The 15,111-nt window shown below is 63.7% G+C and overlaps 2 protein-coding genes across 2 annotated transcripts; both read right to left on the bottom strand.

Moving 5' to 3' along the window:
• Positions 1–62: 62 nt before the first annotated feature.
• Positions 63–6,678, bottom strand: HAPLN4 (hyaluronan and proteoglycan link protein 4). The gene is made up of 5 exons (XM_080384937.1): positions 6,296–6,678; positions 4,976–5,093; positions 4,239–4,601; positions 3,181–3,483; positions 63–2,467 (listed from the first exon to the last, which is right to left on the bottom strand). Exons 2-5 carry the CDS (start codon positions 5,091–5,093, stop codon positions 2,130–2,132), a joined length of 1,122 nt encoding a protein of 373 aa, XP_080241063.1. The 5' UTR covers positions 6,296–6,678; the 3' UTR covers positions 63–2,129.
• Positions 6,679–7,612: 934 nt separating this feature from the next.
• On the bottom strand, positions 7,613–14,850 carry TM6SF2 (transmembrane 6 superfamily member 2). The gene is made up of 10 exons (XM_080384041.1): positions 12,724–14,850; positions 9,972–10,078; positions 9,763–9,860; positions 9,451–9,554; positions 9,205–9,287; positions 8,889–9,013; positions 8,675–8,776; positions 8,461–8,553; positions 8,261–8,380; positions 7,613–7,919 (listed from the first exon to the last, which is right to left on the bottom strand). Exons 1-10 carry the CDS (start codon positions 12,813–12,815, stop codon positions 7,713–7,715), a joined length of 1,131 nt encoding a protein of 376 aa, XP_080240167.1. The 5' UTR covers positions 12,816–14,850; the 3' UTR covers positions 7,613–7,712.
• Positions 14,851–15,111: the final 261 nt, after the last annotated feature.

The following is a 15,111-nucleotide window of genomic DNA, read 5'->3' as shown; positions in this document are numbered from 1 at the left end:
GGTGGCTCTGGTTTTTTAGCAGCCCCCCCCCCCCCCCCCCCCCCCCATCCTCCCGCCCCAGCACCCCGGTCCTGCCCATGGGGCACCTTGCAGCCGGCATGGGGACCCTGCCCAGCACGGGGCGGGGGGACGATGCCACCGGGGCTGGCATCCCGCTCTGCTGCCTGGTTTGGGGGTGGTTTATTTTTTTCCCCTTTTCCGTTTGTCGTCGGGTCCCCGTTGGAGTTGGCGTGTGTGTGTACGGCGCTTTCTGATCTCTGCTGTTTGCGACGTGACTGCCGTGTCCTGAGCCCCCTCCCCCCCCCGCCCCCCACTTCCCCGTGCCATTTCTGACTCTGCCTTTCTGTACTGCTGGACATTTTAATAAATTTTTTTAACAGTTGAGTGTCCCCACCCTGCGCTTTCCTGGGGGGCAGGGGGGGTGCAGAGACACCAGCGACAGTCCCCCTGCTACTTTTGCCTTGCCTTGGCCTTGCCAGCACTCTCCATCTGCCTCCTTTCGCCACCACTAAATTAATTTTAAACAAACCTAATCCTCCTCCCAGGACTTGTTGTGCCAGTGCCACTGCCTGCTCACGGCGTGAGCCGAGGACTCGTGAATCACGCCGGCAGCGAGCAGCATGGCCGCAGCTTTCCCCGCCGGCCCGGTGAGATGCAGAGATACTGATGGGTTTATCAGGGTGCTGGCTGCATTAACCATGGGTGCAGGGGTTGTGGCTCCCACCCTGGCTGCCATCCATCAGCATGTGGTGGCCACCACCTGGGGTTCCGGTGGCCCCTGGCACCCACCATCCCCACTCTCCCCTCCTGGAGGTCACAGTGGCCGGGGGTGTCATGTCCCAGCAGTCACTTATCTTCACCAGTAAAGGTGATGGATGGCCCGTGCACAGCTGCACTGGGCGTGGAGGAAGATCCAAGCCCCCTCCAGTGTGGGGGACCCCGGGGTCCCTACCTGTGCCCTGCCCACCCCCACGGTGGGTCCCAGCGCCATGATGCCCTGAGGTGGCTCTGCTGATGCTGCTCCCTTGGATCTGGTCCCAATAAACCCAGGAGGGATGCCATCGGGATGCTACGGGCGGGATGCTCCGAAGTGCCCAGCTCCAGCTGCGAGGGAGGGCGCAGCGAGGCTGGAGATGCCGGGGTTCCGAATAGGGAACGAACCCAAGTGCCCTTGGCACGAGCAGCCCTGTGGCACAGGGCAGCCCGGGGTCCCCTCGCACCCAAGATGCCCCTTGAGGATGGCACCAGCGAAGGACACACGAGAGCCCAGCTCAGCTCTCAAAAAGCGGCCGAAGCTTTTATTTCATCTACGTCCAGCTCACGAGCGCCAGGGCTGCCAAAAAGCCTTGAGCTGGTGCTTGGCCAGGTGGGTGCAGGGAACGGTGCCCACCCAGCACCTCCCTGCTCCCGGCATCAGCCACTTCTGCACGAAGCCAAGCGCTAAAGAGCTGCCCCAGCCCCAGGCAGGGGCATGCGGCCGCCCAGCTTGCCCAGCTCCAGCAGCAGCCCCGTGGGGCGGCCGGCGGCGAGCGGGTGCATGCGGGTGCTGGAGGGGCTGTGGTTGCCCCCCCCCGCCGCCCATGTTGCATGAAGCCAAGCTCAGTGCCCCCCATCCTTGCCCGTGCCAAGGTAGGATTCTGGGGATGGGGCAGAGCCTGTGGCAGGTCAGCCCCCCCCCCCCCGCCCCGAGACCTGCCAGTCCCCTGATGCTGGCTGCCCATGGCATCTCCTGGGGGGTTTAGTGTGGTGCTGGGTACCGCGGACATGGGGGGCTCAAGCCTGCTTTGCTCTGGATGGGCCTCTAGCACATGCAATATGCTGATTGATAAGCAAGAACTGCAACGAGCTGGGGAGCCAGCCCTGGATCCAAGCACAGGCTCCTGGCTGGGCTACTGAAGCCGTTCCCCTCCTGCTGCCTCAGTTTCCCCAAGCGTCACCGGGCTTTGTCGGCAGCCTGCGGCACAGCAGCCGCACTGGCATCACATGGGCACCTCTCCCAGTCCAACGCAGGGGCTGCCTGCAGCATCCCACGCTGTCATGTCGCAGGAGGCAGCGCCGCCGGGGAGCCCAGCATACAGTGGGGGTGTCCCCGGCCAAATCTGGGGGTGCTCCCGCTGAGGGGGTGAGCCTCACACGCGATTGGGATGCCCCCCACCCAGCGCCTTCTCGGGGGCAGCCTCGCCAGCTTTTTTGAAGCAGTAAACCCCAAAGAGCTTGTACTTCTTGTCTGGGAAGCCCAGGTTGCGCACGCCGGGCTCCCGGCCCCCGCAGCGTGCCCGGGGGTTGACGATGGGGTAGCGGATGCTGCCATCCTCCAGCCAGCCAGCCTCGCAGCGGTCCAGCAGCTGGATCTTCCAGGCAGCGTAGAGCTGGCCCACCTTGGCCACGGCCGCCCCGTTGTTCTTGCAGGCCTGCACCGCCTCGGCGTAGCTCAGCTTGCGGTAGGTCTTCAAGAAGTAGACTTTGCCTGGGGGGGAGGCAGACAGACAAAGCGGGGGCTGTCAGGGACCCAGATGCAGCATCCTGCATCCTGCACGGCACTGGTACCCAGCAGGGTGGGATGGGGCTGAGCGGTGCAAGGTCTGTGGACAACACCCTCCCCCAAATACATCTTTTTTTTGGGGGGGGGGCTGGAGGAGGTGACCAGCTGAGTGGGCTCTGGGGAGCCACCGCCATGGTGTGGGTAGATTTATGGGGGCTGCACGGCGGTGGTTGGTGATGGCTCCTTGTGGTGATTACACCTGCTATTTATCCTGCCTGCCACCATTAAATAAACATCGGCAGAGCCCCCCCGCACGGCCCTGCCAGCCGGGAGGAATTTACACAGCCCAGGAGCCCTCCCGGCTCCCATCTGTCTTTTGTGGCCCCGGCCTCATCCATCACCCGGGCTGTTTGCTGCTGCAATTACCTCCATCCCTGCTCCTGCCCGGGGAAGACGGGGTCTGCTAAAACCATGTGCCTCAGCCCCAGAGGTGATGGGGCCAGATCCTGGTCCTTGCTGGGGGTCCCCGGCACTGATCCCCTCTTAATGTGCACAGAGCCCAGGGGAGACACATGCAGCCGCATCCTTCTCTTGCCCGGGGCTGAGAACCTTCCTGGACCATCGTGGGACCCCCCCCATCCTGCACAGCCAAAACAGAGAGCCGGGTGCTCTGTGCCTCAGTTTCCCCCCGCCATTACCGTTGAGGTTGGAGGTGAAGCAGAAGGCGTCGTAGTGCTCGCTCTCCTTGTGTCGGTAGCCGTAGTTGCGTACCCCCACTGGCGTGTCCTTGCGGCCGCACTCCTCCCGCGGCCGGGAGATGGGATACTGCACGGAGCCATCCTCCAGCCAGCCGGCATTGCACCAGTCCATGCCCTCCAGCCAGGCCTGGTGCAGCTGGTCGTGCGAGGCCAGGATGCCGTCCTGCTCCAGGCACGCCTGCTGCGCCTCGTGGAAGTTCAGGGTGTAGCGACCCAGCCGCGGGTGGTAGGGGAAGATCACGCCTGGGGGGACGGAGAGGAGGGCTGGGGTATTGGGGGTCTCCCCCACCTTATTTTGCAGCTGCACCCAGCGAAGAGGGTGATCAGTGCAAGGCACCGGCAGCCAGCGGGGAACAGGGGCTGCCGTGGGCTGGGAGACCCGGCTGCAAAGCCCGGCGAAGATGAGCTGCCATCGTCTCTGCTCGGGGAGTTTGGATGCTCCAGGCTTTGCTCAGTAATCGCAAAGCCCCCCCGGGCCTGTGACTGCAGGGACCCCTGTGCTCCAGGACCTGCTGCTCTGGGACCTGGAGACATCAGTGGTGCCTGTGCAGGGTCCAGCCAAGCCCTGGTGTCCCTGGAGCGAGCCTATACCGGCGGAGCAGTGCTTCTGTGCCTCCTGAGCCCCCAAAAAGGGTTTCCCCCCTTTCCTGGTGTCCCCAGCTGCAGCAGCCTGTCCTGGTGGGCTTGGAGCCGCGCACGGCACCAACGCTGCTGCCACATCCCTATCCCCCCTGTGGTGCTTTACGAGGCCGTGCTGCTATCTATCTCCAGCGTTTATTAGCTGCCAGCCTGTAAACCTGGAGCAACAATAAAAGCCAATAACAGAGGCAATAAACCATGGCACACGCCAGGAAAAACAACCAGCCATAAAGCAAGACCAAGCCCAGCTCGGGGACGCAGCACCGGGAACCGCGTCCTGGCCATCCCGCGTGGGACATGGGGACACCCGGTGTCCTCCCCATCCCAGTCCCTCCTCCCCAGCATAGCCACGCCGCTACCTTCGAGGTCCAGCTTGACCATGCCGGTGTCATCCTCCAGCTCGTTGGTGACCTCGCACTCATAGCGGCCATAGTCTTGCAGGGTGACGTTGCGGATGATGAGTGAGGCGTCGCCGAAGCCGTCCTCCTGCAGAGCCGTGCGGCCGCGGTAGCTGCCAAACGCCCGCCGCGCCTTCCCCAGCGCCACAAAGACATCCACGAAGGCCATGGGCTCCGTCACCTTGGTCCACTTGAGGCGGATCTCGGCCGGGTCATGGGCGGACACGTCGTAGTGGTACCGGCAGGGCAGGATGATGGTGCCACCCCGGTGTGTCACCACCTTCCCCGGGGCTGTCTGCACGACCACGGCCCCGCTGTCACCCTCTGCAAGGGACACCGAGCTCAGGGGTGCCCCTGTCCCCAAGTCTGCCCCTGCCTCCATCCCAGGCAGTGCCAGCACACGGGCAGGACCCGTGGTGGGGACAAGGCAGGCTGGGGGTGTGGGGCAGGCAGCGGGACCACCTTTGGGGGGAATTTCCCTCCTTTGGGGGCAATTTCCCTCCTTTGGGGACTTTGCAAACCTCGAAGAGGGTCGGGCAGCTCCTGCCCAGGGCAGGGGGCACAATGGGTGCCCCAAGGACCCTGATCAGGCTTTAATGGATATTAAACCCAAGAGCCCAATGGCTGCAGGATGGCTCCCCTCATCCCACCCTGGGGACCAGCCCAGCCCCCCGCTGCAGATCCCAGTCCCCACTCACCCATGACATGGACCACCTTCTTCCGTCCCCGGGTGCTGAGCGGCGGGTCGGAGGCGAGGACACCAGCGAGGAGCAGCAGAGCTGCCGGGCCGGCCGCCCAGGGACTTTGGGGACGCATCTGGGGGGACAGCAGAGCCCCTCAGCACCCTCCCACCCCCCCCAGGGAGGAGAGCGGCGGAGGGGAGGTCTGCGAGCAAACCCATGCTCTACCTGACCCCCAGCTGCTTCGGCAGCCCCCCCGCAGTGATGCCGGCCCCCAACCCACACCCCGTGGGGGCTGTGCCGGCTGGGGGAGGTGATACCATCACCCACTGACACCCCTCCTGGGGAGCCCCTCACCCTGTCTCCCACCTCACCCACCCCAAGCAGAGGGGGGTGACGGGCTGTGCTGGGTCACTCATCACCCCTCCCACGGAGCCCACCAACCCGCAGGGACCCCCACGCCCCCAGCCTGCGCCAGCACTGAACTCCACTTCACCCGCTCGGTTACAGCCGGATGAATATTTCATGGCAGCCGCGCCGGCCGGATCGCCTGAGTTATTTATGTCAGCGCCGGCACATCTGGAAACTGAACTGATGGCGCGGGAGGGGGCTGTGGCTGCTGGAGCCCCCCCAAGCCCGCCGGCTGCATCCCCGCTTCCCCAGGCACAGCCGGGAGAGATGTACGGCGGAGCCCCCCCGCTCCCTGGGGGGCTGCGACCCCCTCCTCCCCGCGGGCTGGGGCCTGAGCCCCGTGCTCCTGGGGAGCCCTACAAGCCAGCCCGGCTGAGTGGCCCCCCCGTCCATCGTGGGAATGAGCCCCCCTGCCCGAGAGGAGGGGGCTGGGGAGCCAGGGCCAGCTGTGGGGCGGGGAGAGCAGGGCGCCCCCCCGGGGAGTCCCAGGGCCTGGCTGTGGGGCAGGGGGAGCGGGGTGGCCCCCCCGGGGGTCCCAGGGCCCGGCCGGGGGCAGGGGGAGCGGGGTGGCCCCCCCGGGGGTCCCAGGGCCCGGCCGGGGGCAGGGGGAGCGGGGTGGCCCCCCGGGGGTCCCAGGGCCTGGCTGTGGGGCAGGGGGAGTGTGGTGGCCCCCCCGGGGACGGAGGGAGCGCCCCCCCCCGCTGTCCCCCCCGGCGGCCCCGCGGCCGGTGCGGTGTTGCAGTGCGGGACACTGCGGCGGCCCCGGGGCTGCGGGACGCCGGTGCCCGAGCGGGCAGCGCAGCGCGGGGGGGACCAGCCCGGCCGCCGCAGCCAGAGCAGCCCCCGCCCGGGCTGCCGGTGCAGGGGTGCCGGTGGCGGGGGTCCCGTCCCGGCTCCCCGCGGCCGCAGCCCCTCCTCCGCACTCACCGTGTCTCCGCGGAGCGGTGCCGGCCCGCGGGGGGGGCCCGGCCGCAGGAGCGCTCCGGTGCCGCCGGTGCTGCCGGTGCGGCTCCGCGCAGGGGGCGGCACCGGGAGCTCGGCCCGGCCCTGCCCCGGCTCCCGGCGCTGCGCAGGGCCGCCGGCTTGCCAAGGTCACCGGCCCGCCCGGCCCCGGCCGCGGCCGTCGGGACCCCCGGGACCCCCCGGTGCTGCCGGGAGCCCCGGGCCGGGCTGCGGGCGCGGAGCCCGCGGGGTATGAGCAGTTCAACCGGGTAAATGCCCCCTCCTCGGCCCCCGCAAGGGCAGCCCAGAGCCACTGCTAGCACCCCCCATATGCACCTCCACCCGTGCGCACCCCCACCCATTTGCATCCCCCACCCATGTGCACTCCCACCCATGTGCATCCCCCCATGTGCATCCCCGCTACCCGTGCGCACCCCGACCCATGTGCACCCCCACCCGTGCGCACCCCCCACCCATGTCCATCCACCCGTGTGCACCTCTACCCGTGTGCATCCCCCCACCCATGTGCGTTCCTCCACCCATGTGTACCCCTGACCCCTGTGCACCCCCCACCCATGTGCATCCACTCACTGTGTGCACCCCTGACATGTGTGCATCCCCCCACACATGTGCATCCCCCCACTCATGTGCATCCCTGATGCTTCTGCATCCCCTCACTGTGTGCATCCCCCCACTGTGTGCACCCCCACCTGTGTGCATCCCCCTATACGCTCATACCCCCACTCATGTGCACCCCTGGCACAGGTAGGGGCACCCATCCCCCCGGCTCCCCCCCCCCGCCCCGACCCTGAGCCGTGGTGCCAAGGGCAGCGCAGGCAGCAGGAGCCCCCCCCCAGCCCCTGCACCCCAAAGGGCAGCAGGGGACACAGTCTGGCAGCTGCTCCCGGCCCTGGGCAGAGAGTGAGAGCCCCCCGGGCCCCAGTGGGTGTCGTGGGAGGCCACCACAGTGCTTTGGCCGCTGCACGGGGGTGACATCCCCAGCTCTAGGGACAGGGGCTCACGAGCCAAACCTTTGCTCCTTTATTTTGTAAACAGTGTTTTCCTGGCACAGTCCCCACTCCTGCATCCTCACGGCATGGCTGGGAGCACCGGGGTGGCTCAGGGCCCACTCGACCCCCGGGGACCCGCCAGGAGTGGAGCCCAGCTCCCACAGCCCCCCACCAGCAAGACCCCCGCGGGCCTGAGCAAGGGCAGAGCAGTGGCTGCAGCGATGCCCCCGCCGAGCACCCTGGGGTCCCCTCCAGCGCATCCCACAGCACCAGGGAACACAGCGGGGACCAGAGCATCCCTGGGGACAACTCTGCCAGCCAGGTCCCATAACAGGCTGCTCTGGCAGGGAGAGGGGAGACGGGCAGCAGCCCCCTGGGGGGGGCAGGACACGTCACTGGTGCTTCTTGGTGGCGTGCAGGCTGGCAGGAGTGGCAGGCAGGAAGAAGGCAGGGCAGCGCAGGCAGCGGAGGGCCAGGAGCTGGGGGCCCAGCGCGTAGAAGACGTTGGTGAAGAGGAAGCTCCACCAGACATCTTCAGGGGTCTGGTAGGGGAAGGGCGTGCGGGCGTGCAGCGAGGAGCCCAGGTGGGAGAACTGAGCCTGGGGACACAGGGTGGCATGGGGGGGCCTGGCCCACTGCAGCCCATCCCAGCACCGAAGGGTGTTTGGCAGGAGCACACCCAGCGCATCCTATCTATAGACCTGCGGGCTCGCTCCAGCCTATTTCTGGCAAACTAATCCCCGGCTCCATTAAGATCCACCGAGGCCAAAGTAATTAGCGGGCAGCGGCGGTGGGAACTGCTCCACATGCAGCGGTGGGGGCGGATCTGTCACCCCGGGCTCAGCCCTGGCCCCCACTTGCTCTCCCCTGGCCAGGACCAGGACCCAGCCCGGGGGTCCTACTGTCACCCCCCACCCCTGCAGCCAGGGGTGGCCCTCACCTGTGCCACGGCACCGGCAAACACCAGGCTCCAGTCGGGCAGCCAGGAGCAGCCGGGCAGCACCAGCCCGTAGATGCAGAGGCAGAGGAAGGGGAGGACGTAGAACATGTAGATCAGCATCTGGGGGGGTCACACACGGAGAGGGTCACCCTGTCCCCCAGCGGCACGGAGGGGTCCAGCCTTGCCTCCCACCCACTCACCTGCACTTTGGGGTAGGCGACAGGGTCGCGCAGGTATGGCTCATGCTGGTAGATGTACTCGAAGCACGAATCAGCTGGACAGTCCAAAACCACCTGGGGACGCAGAGTGGAGGGAAGGTGGGTGTGGGGTAGATGGACCTTCCCCAGGACCCTATGGACTCACAGGACCCCTACAGCCCTCTCCGGGACCCCCATGTGGGGAACCAGCACTCACCATCCCCCTGAAGAAGGTGAATGCGGCGGTGAGGAGCAGGACCAGGATCAGCCCCATGTCCTGGGGCCGCTGGTACAGGCACTTGCGTTGCTCCTCTGCAACCTGGGAGATGGAAAACGCCGTGTTTTCGGCTCCACACGGTCCAGCCCCAGGAGGGGGATAAAGCTGATGGCTCCCGGTGCGGCTCCCCGTGGAGCCTGAGCTCCCAGCTCACCTTCTCAGGGCTGAGGCACGGCAGGACCTTGGGCTGCTGGAAGAGCCTCACCCCAGCCCAGATGGGGATGAGGATGTAGGGCAGGTTGAGGAGGAAGGCAGGGCTGAGGTCGGAGCTGTATTTCCCTGAGGAAGGAGAGTACAGGATAGGCACGGCGGGGCGCTGGGTGCTCAGCATCGATACCTGCTGCTCGCCCCCAGGTCAGCACCTTCCTCCTCTGCCCGCAGGATAAGTGCCTGGGAGCAAAGCTGCCAGCCAGCAGGATGGAGGCGGCCTGGAGGGACCAGCAGCGGAGCCCCCCTCCGCACCCCCGTACCTATCAGGTTCCCAAGCAGGAAGACGACGATGCTCATCAGCAGAGAGCCCAGCCAGAAGAGACCCAGGTTCCTGTAGCTCTTTCTGCAGAGACACCGGGCTCAGAAGCCTCTGCCAGGCTCAGAGCTCCCCTCCCCACAAAATTCGGGATCCTCCAACCCCCACGAGCCCCTCCGAGCTCCTAAGCTGTGAAGGTGCCCCGCGGCCACAGGAGCCACCGTGCCTTCCTGCTACTGTCCCCACTCACCTCTGGCCGATGGCCGCGATCATGGCGAGGTAGAGCCCATAGTGGATGATGCCATCCCAGTAACAGATCATGATGCCATGCGCTGTGCGCAGGTGGGGCTCACCCTGCCCGTTCGGAAGTTACCGGATCATACGGGGTGGGGGCAGATGCCTTCCCACAACCCCCTAGGGGACCCCGCGGGAGCTGGGGCTGCTCCGTGCATGGTCCCTCTGGGGCAGGAGCAGCTTCGGGAGCAGGAGCAGCATCGGCACTGGAGCCGGGTGCATGGGGCTGCTCGTTGGTACGAGAGCCCGCGGTGGGGTGAGGTGGTACCTCTCTGACGTAGACCTCCATGAAGCCAGAGATGTAGCCATCCTCCTCCAGTGAGATGATCAAGTCGACGACAGAGGTGAAGGAGAACACCACGAACACTGCGGGAGAGCGAGCCAGCTCTGAGCAGGTCCCACGGCGCTCCCCAAATCCCAGATCTCCGCTCCCTGTCCCAGCACAGGATCAGTCCCCACACCCCGAGGGTGACTCACCACAGAAAAGGGGGTCCTGGAAGTGGCTCACTCCGCTTGTGAGGAGGATGATGGAGAAGAGGCCGGCGAGCACCAGCACCACCGTCAGCATCAGCACCAGTGGGCTGCTGCAGGACAGCAGGATGGGTTCAAGCACCTGGGCATGGCCGGGGAGTGAAGCCCCATTTCTCCTGGTCCAGGTGAAACTCCCCCTGCCCCCCAACCCCCCCCCCCCCCCGACCCCGGTTTTGAGAGGTCTCCACCAAAGCAGGGGGAACAGCAGGATCAGACCCTGCATGCCAGCACAGGTGGGGGCCATGGTGGCACATGGTGCTGCCCATCCTCTGTGGTGCAGGAAACGGCTCCGCCGGGGTCTGAACTAAACCCGGGGAAGCAAAGCCTGGAGGCAGCCTGGGTCTGGCACCCAGGCACGGATGGGGAAGGGGCTGCCTCGCCAAGACTCTGTGCCAGGGCAGGGGAGAAGCCCCAGCGCCGTCCTCCCTCTCCAGGCTGTGGCAATGGGCCACTGTCACAAGAGACCAGGGAAGCCGATGATAAAGCAAATTGGTAACAAGGAGACATATACTGAAAATGTGTCCTAAGAGAACGAGGAAAAAGGGGAATGTGTCCCGAGCTTCCTGCACCCCCTCCCAGAAGCACGTGCATCAGCCGGAAGAGCTGCAGCTCTGGTCCAGCCAAGCCTTCAGCTACGAGACACCGAAAACACGACAGTATTTTTCACTCAAGCCTTTAACCCTGTTACCAAAGAAAAAGAAAAGGCAAAGTCGCAACTGTCTGCACAGACGTCGCTGTTAATAGCTTATCCTGGAGAAGCACCCAATTACCGGGCTGAGCGCTCCTCGGCACAGCACGGCGGATGTGAGACCAGGGACGAAAGGCCAGCTGTCCCCCTGCTCCAGGGTCACCCGGCTGAGAACAGCCCAGGTCTCATTTACAGGAGGCTGTGACAACACCTGGCTCCTGTTTGCCTTGTGCAGGCGGAATTACTCTGACAGGGACAGTGGTGGGGGAGCCCAGGACCCCGCACCCAGGGACAGGATGGGTGTCCCTGTGGCACCGCGTGAGGCTGAGCTTGTCCTCACCACGCGCCCTGCACGTCTGAACCAACAGATGCTCTTGAAGAAACCTCAAAACAATAAAATAATTGAAGTGTCACCACCTAAGTGCATTATTACTAGTGTATAATTAATTACTACACAACTAATTACTCCCACAGAACGATTAATTCAGAATTCAAACACGGATGCTGCAGTGGAGTAGCACAATGCCAGGCTCCTCTGGTCACCATGGGACCGGGCGTGTGATGGGGTTTGAGACTCACCAACACGTGCTGGTGCTGGGGCCACCCCACACACGCACCAGCACCTCAGGGTGCCGTGCTCAGGGCACCCAACTCACCCTGCCAGGCTTTGAGGCCACCATCACTCGTTCCACAGCAGGGACCAGTTAAGGAACAGGGGGATGTATCCCACTCGGCATCCCCCTGCAACGCCCAGGCCAGAGAATAATATTGTTACAGGCTTTAATTTGGGGGGCAGGCTGCGGGGGTCAGTGCTCCCCAGAACATCCTACCGATGGTTTGCACCCGATGCCGCATTGTGCAGAAGGGCTGTGGATTTCACAGCAATGGATCCCTGAGATCTGGGCTGCAACAGTGCAGCGTCACCATGGGATGGAAGGGAAAGAGGAGACCAAAAAGATGGGAATGAAAACCAGGAAATTAAAATTTTTAAGTAAAGTTTATCAGGTGGCCAGGAAAGCCCCGGCTTTAAAAGTTTGGCTAAAAGCCCTTCCTGCTGGTGAAGCAAAAGCAGAAATTAGCTATAAAAAGAAATGTATAATTAATGGGAAAAGGAGAGTCAAGGGGCTTGGCAGGAATGAAAGGACGGAAATACGGGGGGAAACCCGTAGCTGGCAGGTCCTGGGGCGTGAGACTGGAAATAAGAGTAACCAGCCAGAAGGTGGTTTTACATAGAAGAAAATAAAGCAAAGGTGGGGCTTGGGGGGCTCACCGGGAGCTGGACCCTGGCTGGGGGTATCAAACCCCCCAGGCGAGGGTGATGGCCAGAGATGTGCTGAGCCCCCAGAACATGGCTGGGCTGGGGCATCGCAGGGGGGTCAATGCTGCAGTAAACCCAAAAGCGGGGCTGTTGCCAGGCAGTGGCAGTGACAAGGGGTGGCATCAGCCACTCTGGGACACGCCAGCAGCCAAACTGCCAGGGGGTCACTCGGGGGGGGATCCAAGGTGCGGTGGGGTCCCCAGCGCCCAGGGTGGCATGGCTGTGTGTGGAGGGGACACCCAGTGTTGGGGGTCCTGTCCCTCTGGCCCGGGGGCTGGGGTGGGGCCAGGTGGCTGGAGAGGGTTCTGATAAATCAAGGAGGTGCTGAGCACCCTCATTGCTGGGGACTGGGGCTGTCGGCGAGCCCCAGCATGCTCGGTGCTGGCGCTGAGCCTGGGCAAGCCTGCTGCGTGTCCCCACCGACAGCGGGATTTAAAAGCCATGAAGGCAGCCATGAACCATGCCAGAGAACTCCAGCACCCTGCCCTGGGCACTGCTCCCCCCTCTCCAGGTCTGGATGGGACCCAGTGGCCTGTCCCGGGTGGGATGGCTCCCACCACCCGCCGACAGAGCCTTGCCCTGGGCCAGACTGGATGCTCCCCCCGAGTGTCCGGCTGGACCCAGCATCCAGGACCAACAGAGGCCAGGACCCAGCACCCTGCCCCAGAGCTTTGTCCCTGGTCTGCACTCACTCTGCCAAGGTGGTCGCGCCATTGATGCCGAAGGCCACGGGGATGGCGAGCAGGGACGGGGCGAGCACGCCCGGCACGGCGGGGAGCTGCATCCCCAGCACGGCCGTCACCGCTGCTGGAGCCCGTGGACTTTGGCCCCAGCAAACAGGCAGCGCCCTTAAAGCGCCAGAACCGCCTGGGGGAAAGGCCAGGGGGTCCCGGGGGGGGCACCCAGCAGCCGAACACCCCTGTGTCCATACGAGGGTCCGTGCTGGTCTCTGTGCTCAAGGGCTGCCTTGAGAATTGGCGCTAAGGGCTGCAGGGAAAGGATAAAACCACTCCAGAAGAGCCTTCTGAAAGCTCAGGGGCTGGTGGGTTGGGGTTTTTTCCCCCCCCCAATTCATTCTGGAAACCTTAAGTACTTAAAAGAGCCAAGAGGACACACCTCTTCAGATCTGTAAGGGGAAGAGAGAAGGAATGCAGCACATGAAAGCCAACGTTTCATCCCTGCCTTTAACAATGGATTGAACTGAGCAGAGAACAGGAGTTTCAAGGCTTCTGCATCCAGCTGGGAGCCCAGCGTTTCCCTCGCACGCTCCCTGCTCACACACGAGTGTTTATCTCCCCCCAGCCCACGCAGAGCCCTGCCTCCGCGGCCCAGAACCGGCCATGCCCTCACAAACAGCCATGGCACACAAGGGACGTCCGCCGCGGCCGCCCAACCTTTCCCCTTCCCCACGAAGCCTTCACCAAGGCGCCACCACCTCACGCTTTTTTGCCCTCCCGCTTCAGAGTCCGGGGCCAACCGGCCGCCCTGCACTTTGTCCTGGGCTTGTTCCTCCTCGTTCCTCCGTGCGGGACATGGAACGCACCCCCCGCGCCCTGGCAGCACGGAGCTCCTGGTCACTGATGAGGAAAGGCTCGGCGGTGCTCGCCCACCCTGCAGCAAGGGGGGGGTTCAGTCATGAGACAGGGCTTTGCGGCTGAGACCCCTGCCCCAGCTCCTTTGGCCAAGCAGAGGTACAAAGAGCAGCATGACACACTGTAAAAAAGGAAACCAAAGGGGGGGTAAACCCAGGTGATTCGGGGTGACCTGATGCAATAACCTTCAGCTCCTCCCAAACACCGAACCCTCTACAAGCATCACTTCAGCCCCCCAGCTCTTGCAACAGCCGCTCGGGGCAAACAAGCCCCGATGCCTTTGGGGGGAGGTGATTTCATGGTGCCCCCCCATGCCATGCTCGCTCATGCTCAGCCACCCACAAGTCCACGCCAGCCAGGCAGCCAGCACAGTGCTTGCCAGACGGACACCGGCAATTTATTTACCTCAAGAGTCCAACTTTGGTGACCTTCCAGCCACGCCACAGCGGCTGCTGGTTTGGTTCTGTTTCTGAAGACTAAATCCCCACTTTGTGGCTAATGATGGCAAGGAGGGGGACGGTGCCAAGTGGCTCACTGGATTTCTGCAGAGCAGACCCTGCCTGCTGCTCCTGGGCGCAGGGAACAGCGTGTGACTTGCACCGACATAAGAAAAAAAACAGAGCAGAGCACCTATTGATGAACACAGTTAAAGGGCTCAGGAAGACCAAGGCCGCTGTGTTGAAATAAAAGGAGTAAAGCAACTTCTGCCAACGTGACATCAACACGGCACACAGGGATCCCTGTAGTATCGGATTTAGCTTTAAAAACCCAGTCGGCGAGAGCGGAAAGCCTGCCCGCTTCCCAGGTGGCCACCAGCTCACTGCCGCTGCTGCAAGGATGTACCTGGAATGAAAAGAGATTCTGAAAATGCCTCCAGCTGCCTCCCAACAAGCCCCTCCATCTATAAAAAGAACCCAGCATGAAACAGGCAGCCCAGCCTCAGCCCCCTGGTGCTCCAGCCTCTGGTAATTCAGGAAAAGCAGCTCAGCAGCTCCGGCTCGTGCCACCCAGGCACCAAGAGCCAGCGACAGGGAGCGAGGCGACAGCTGGGTGCCCTCATCTGCCAGGAAAGGGCAGCTGTCACCGTGACCTCACCCACTCCAGCACAAACCTGGCCCTGCTGAAGACCTGCCAGATTTCTTATCTGTATTTCCCAATCTTCCGTGGTCACCGCTCACGGTGATTAGCCATCCCAAGTGCCACATCCCCATGTAGGAGCTGCAGCCAGCGCAAGCAGCGTGTGGCACACCAGCTTCCTGCGCCTGCAAGGTGCTCCCACGTTTCCGTTTCTCTCAGAATGAACCCCTCCCAAATTCACAGTTTCAAATGTTTTTATTGAAAGTCAAGTCCTTGACTCTATGTTGTTAAGAAAAGTTAACAAAAGAGAATCACATGCCAAGTATTCCGACTGAGGGAAAACAAACACAAAAGTGACCAAACCAACCAACCTCACTTTGTTTTCTCTAAGATGCCTGGAAGGAAGATCTA

This window comes from Falco punctatus, assembly GCF_963210335.1.
Source record: "Falco punctatus genome assembly, chromosome: 4".
In the NCBI taxonomy this organism is placed as follows: Eukaryota; Metazoa; Chordata; class Aves; order Falconiformes; family Falconidae; genus Falco; species Falco punctatus.
The sequence above is the reverse complement of the archived record's forward strand: the minus strand, read 5'-3'. Positions and strand labels throughout refer to the sequence as shown.

Excerpts from the sequence above, each read along its gene's own strand:
- TM6SF2 (XM_080384041.1), bottom strand. The coding sequence starts at position 12,815 with ATGCAGCTCCCCGCCGTGCCGGGCGTGCTCGCCCCGTCCCTGCTCGCC. Across the intron at positions 9,014-9,204 it reads CCTGCTTGGGAACCTGATAG|GGAAATACAGCTCCGACCTC; the intron begins GTACGGGGGTGC and ends CTCCTTCCTCAG. Across the intron at positions 8,554-8,674 it reads TCACCTTCTTCAGGGGGATG|GTGGTTTTGGACTGTCCAGC; the intron begins GTGAGTGCTGGT and ends CTGCGTCCCCAG.
- HAPLN4 (XM_080384937.1), bottom strand. The coding sequence starts at position 5,093 with ATGCGTCCCCAAAGTCCCTGGGCGGCCGGCCCGGCAGCTCTGCTGCTC. Across the intron at positions 3,484-4,238 it reads GGTCAAGCTGGACCTCGAAG|GCGTGATCTTCCCCTACCAC; the intron begins GTAGCGGCGTGG and ends CCGTCCCCCCAG. Across the intron at positions 2,468-3,180 it reads CTTCACCTCCAACCTCAACG|GCAAAGTCTACTTCTTGAAG; the intron begins GTAATGGCGGGG and ends CCTCCCCCCCAG.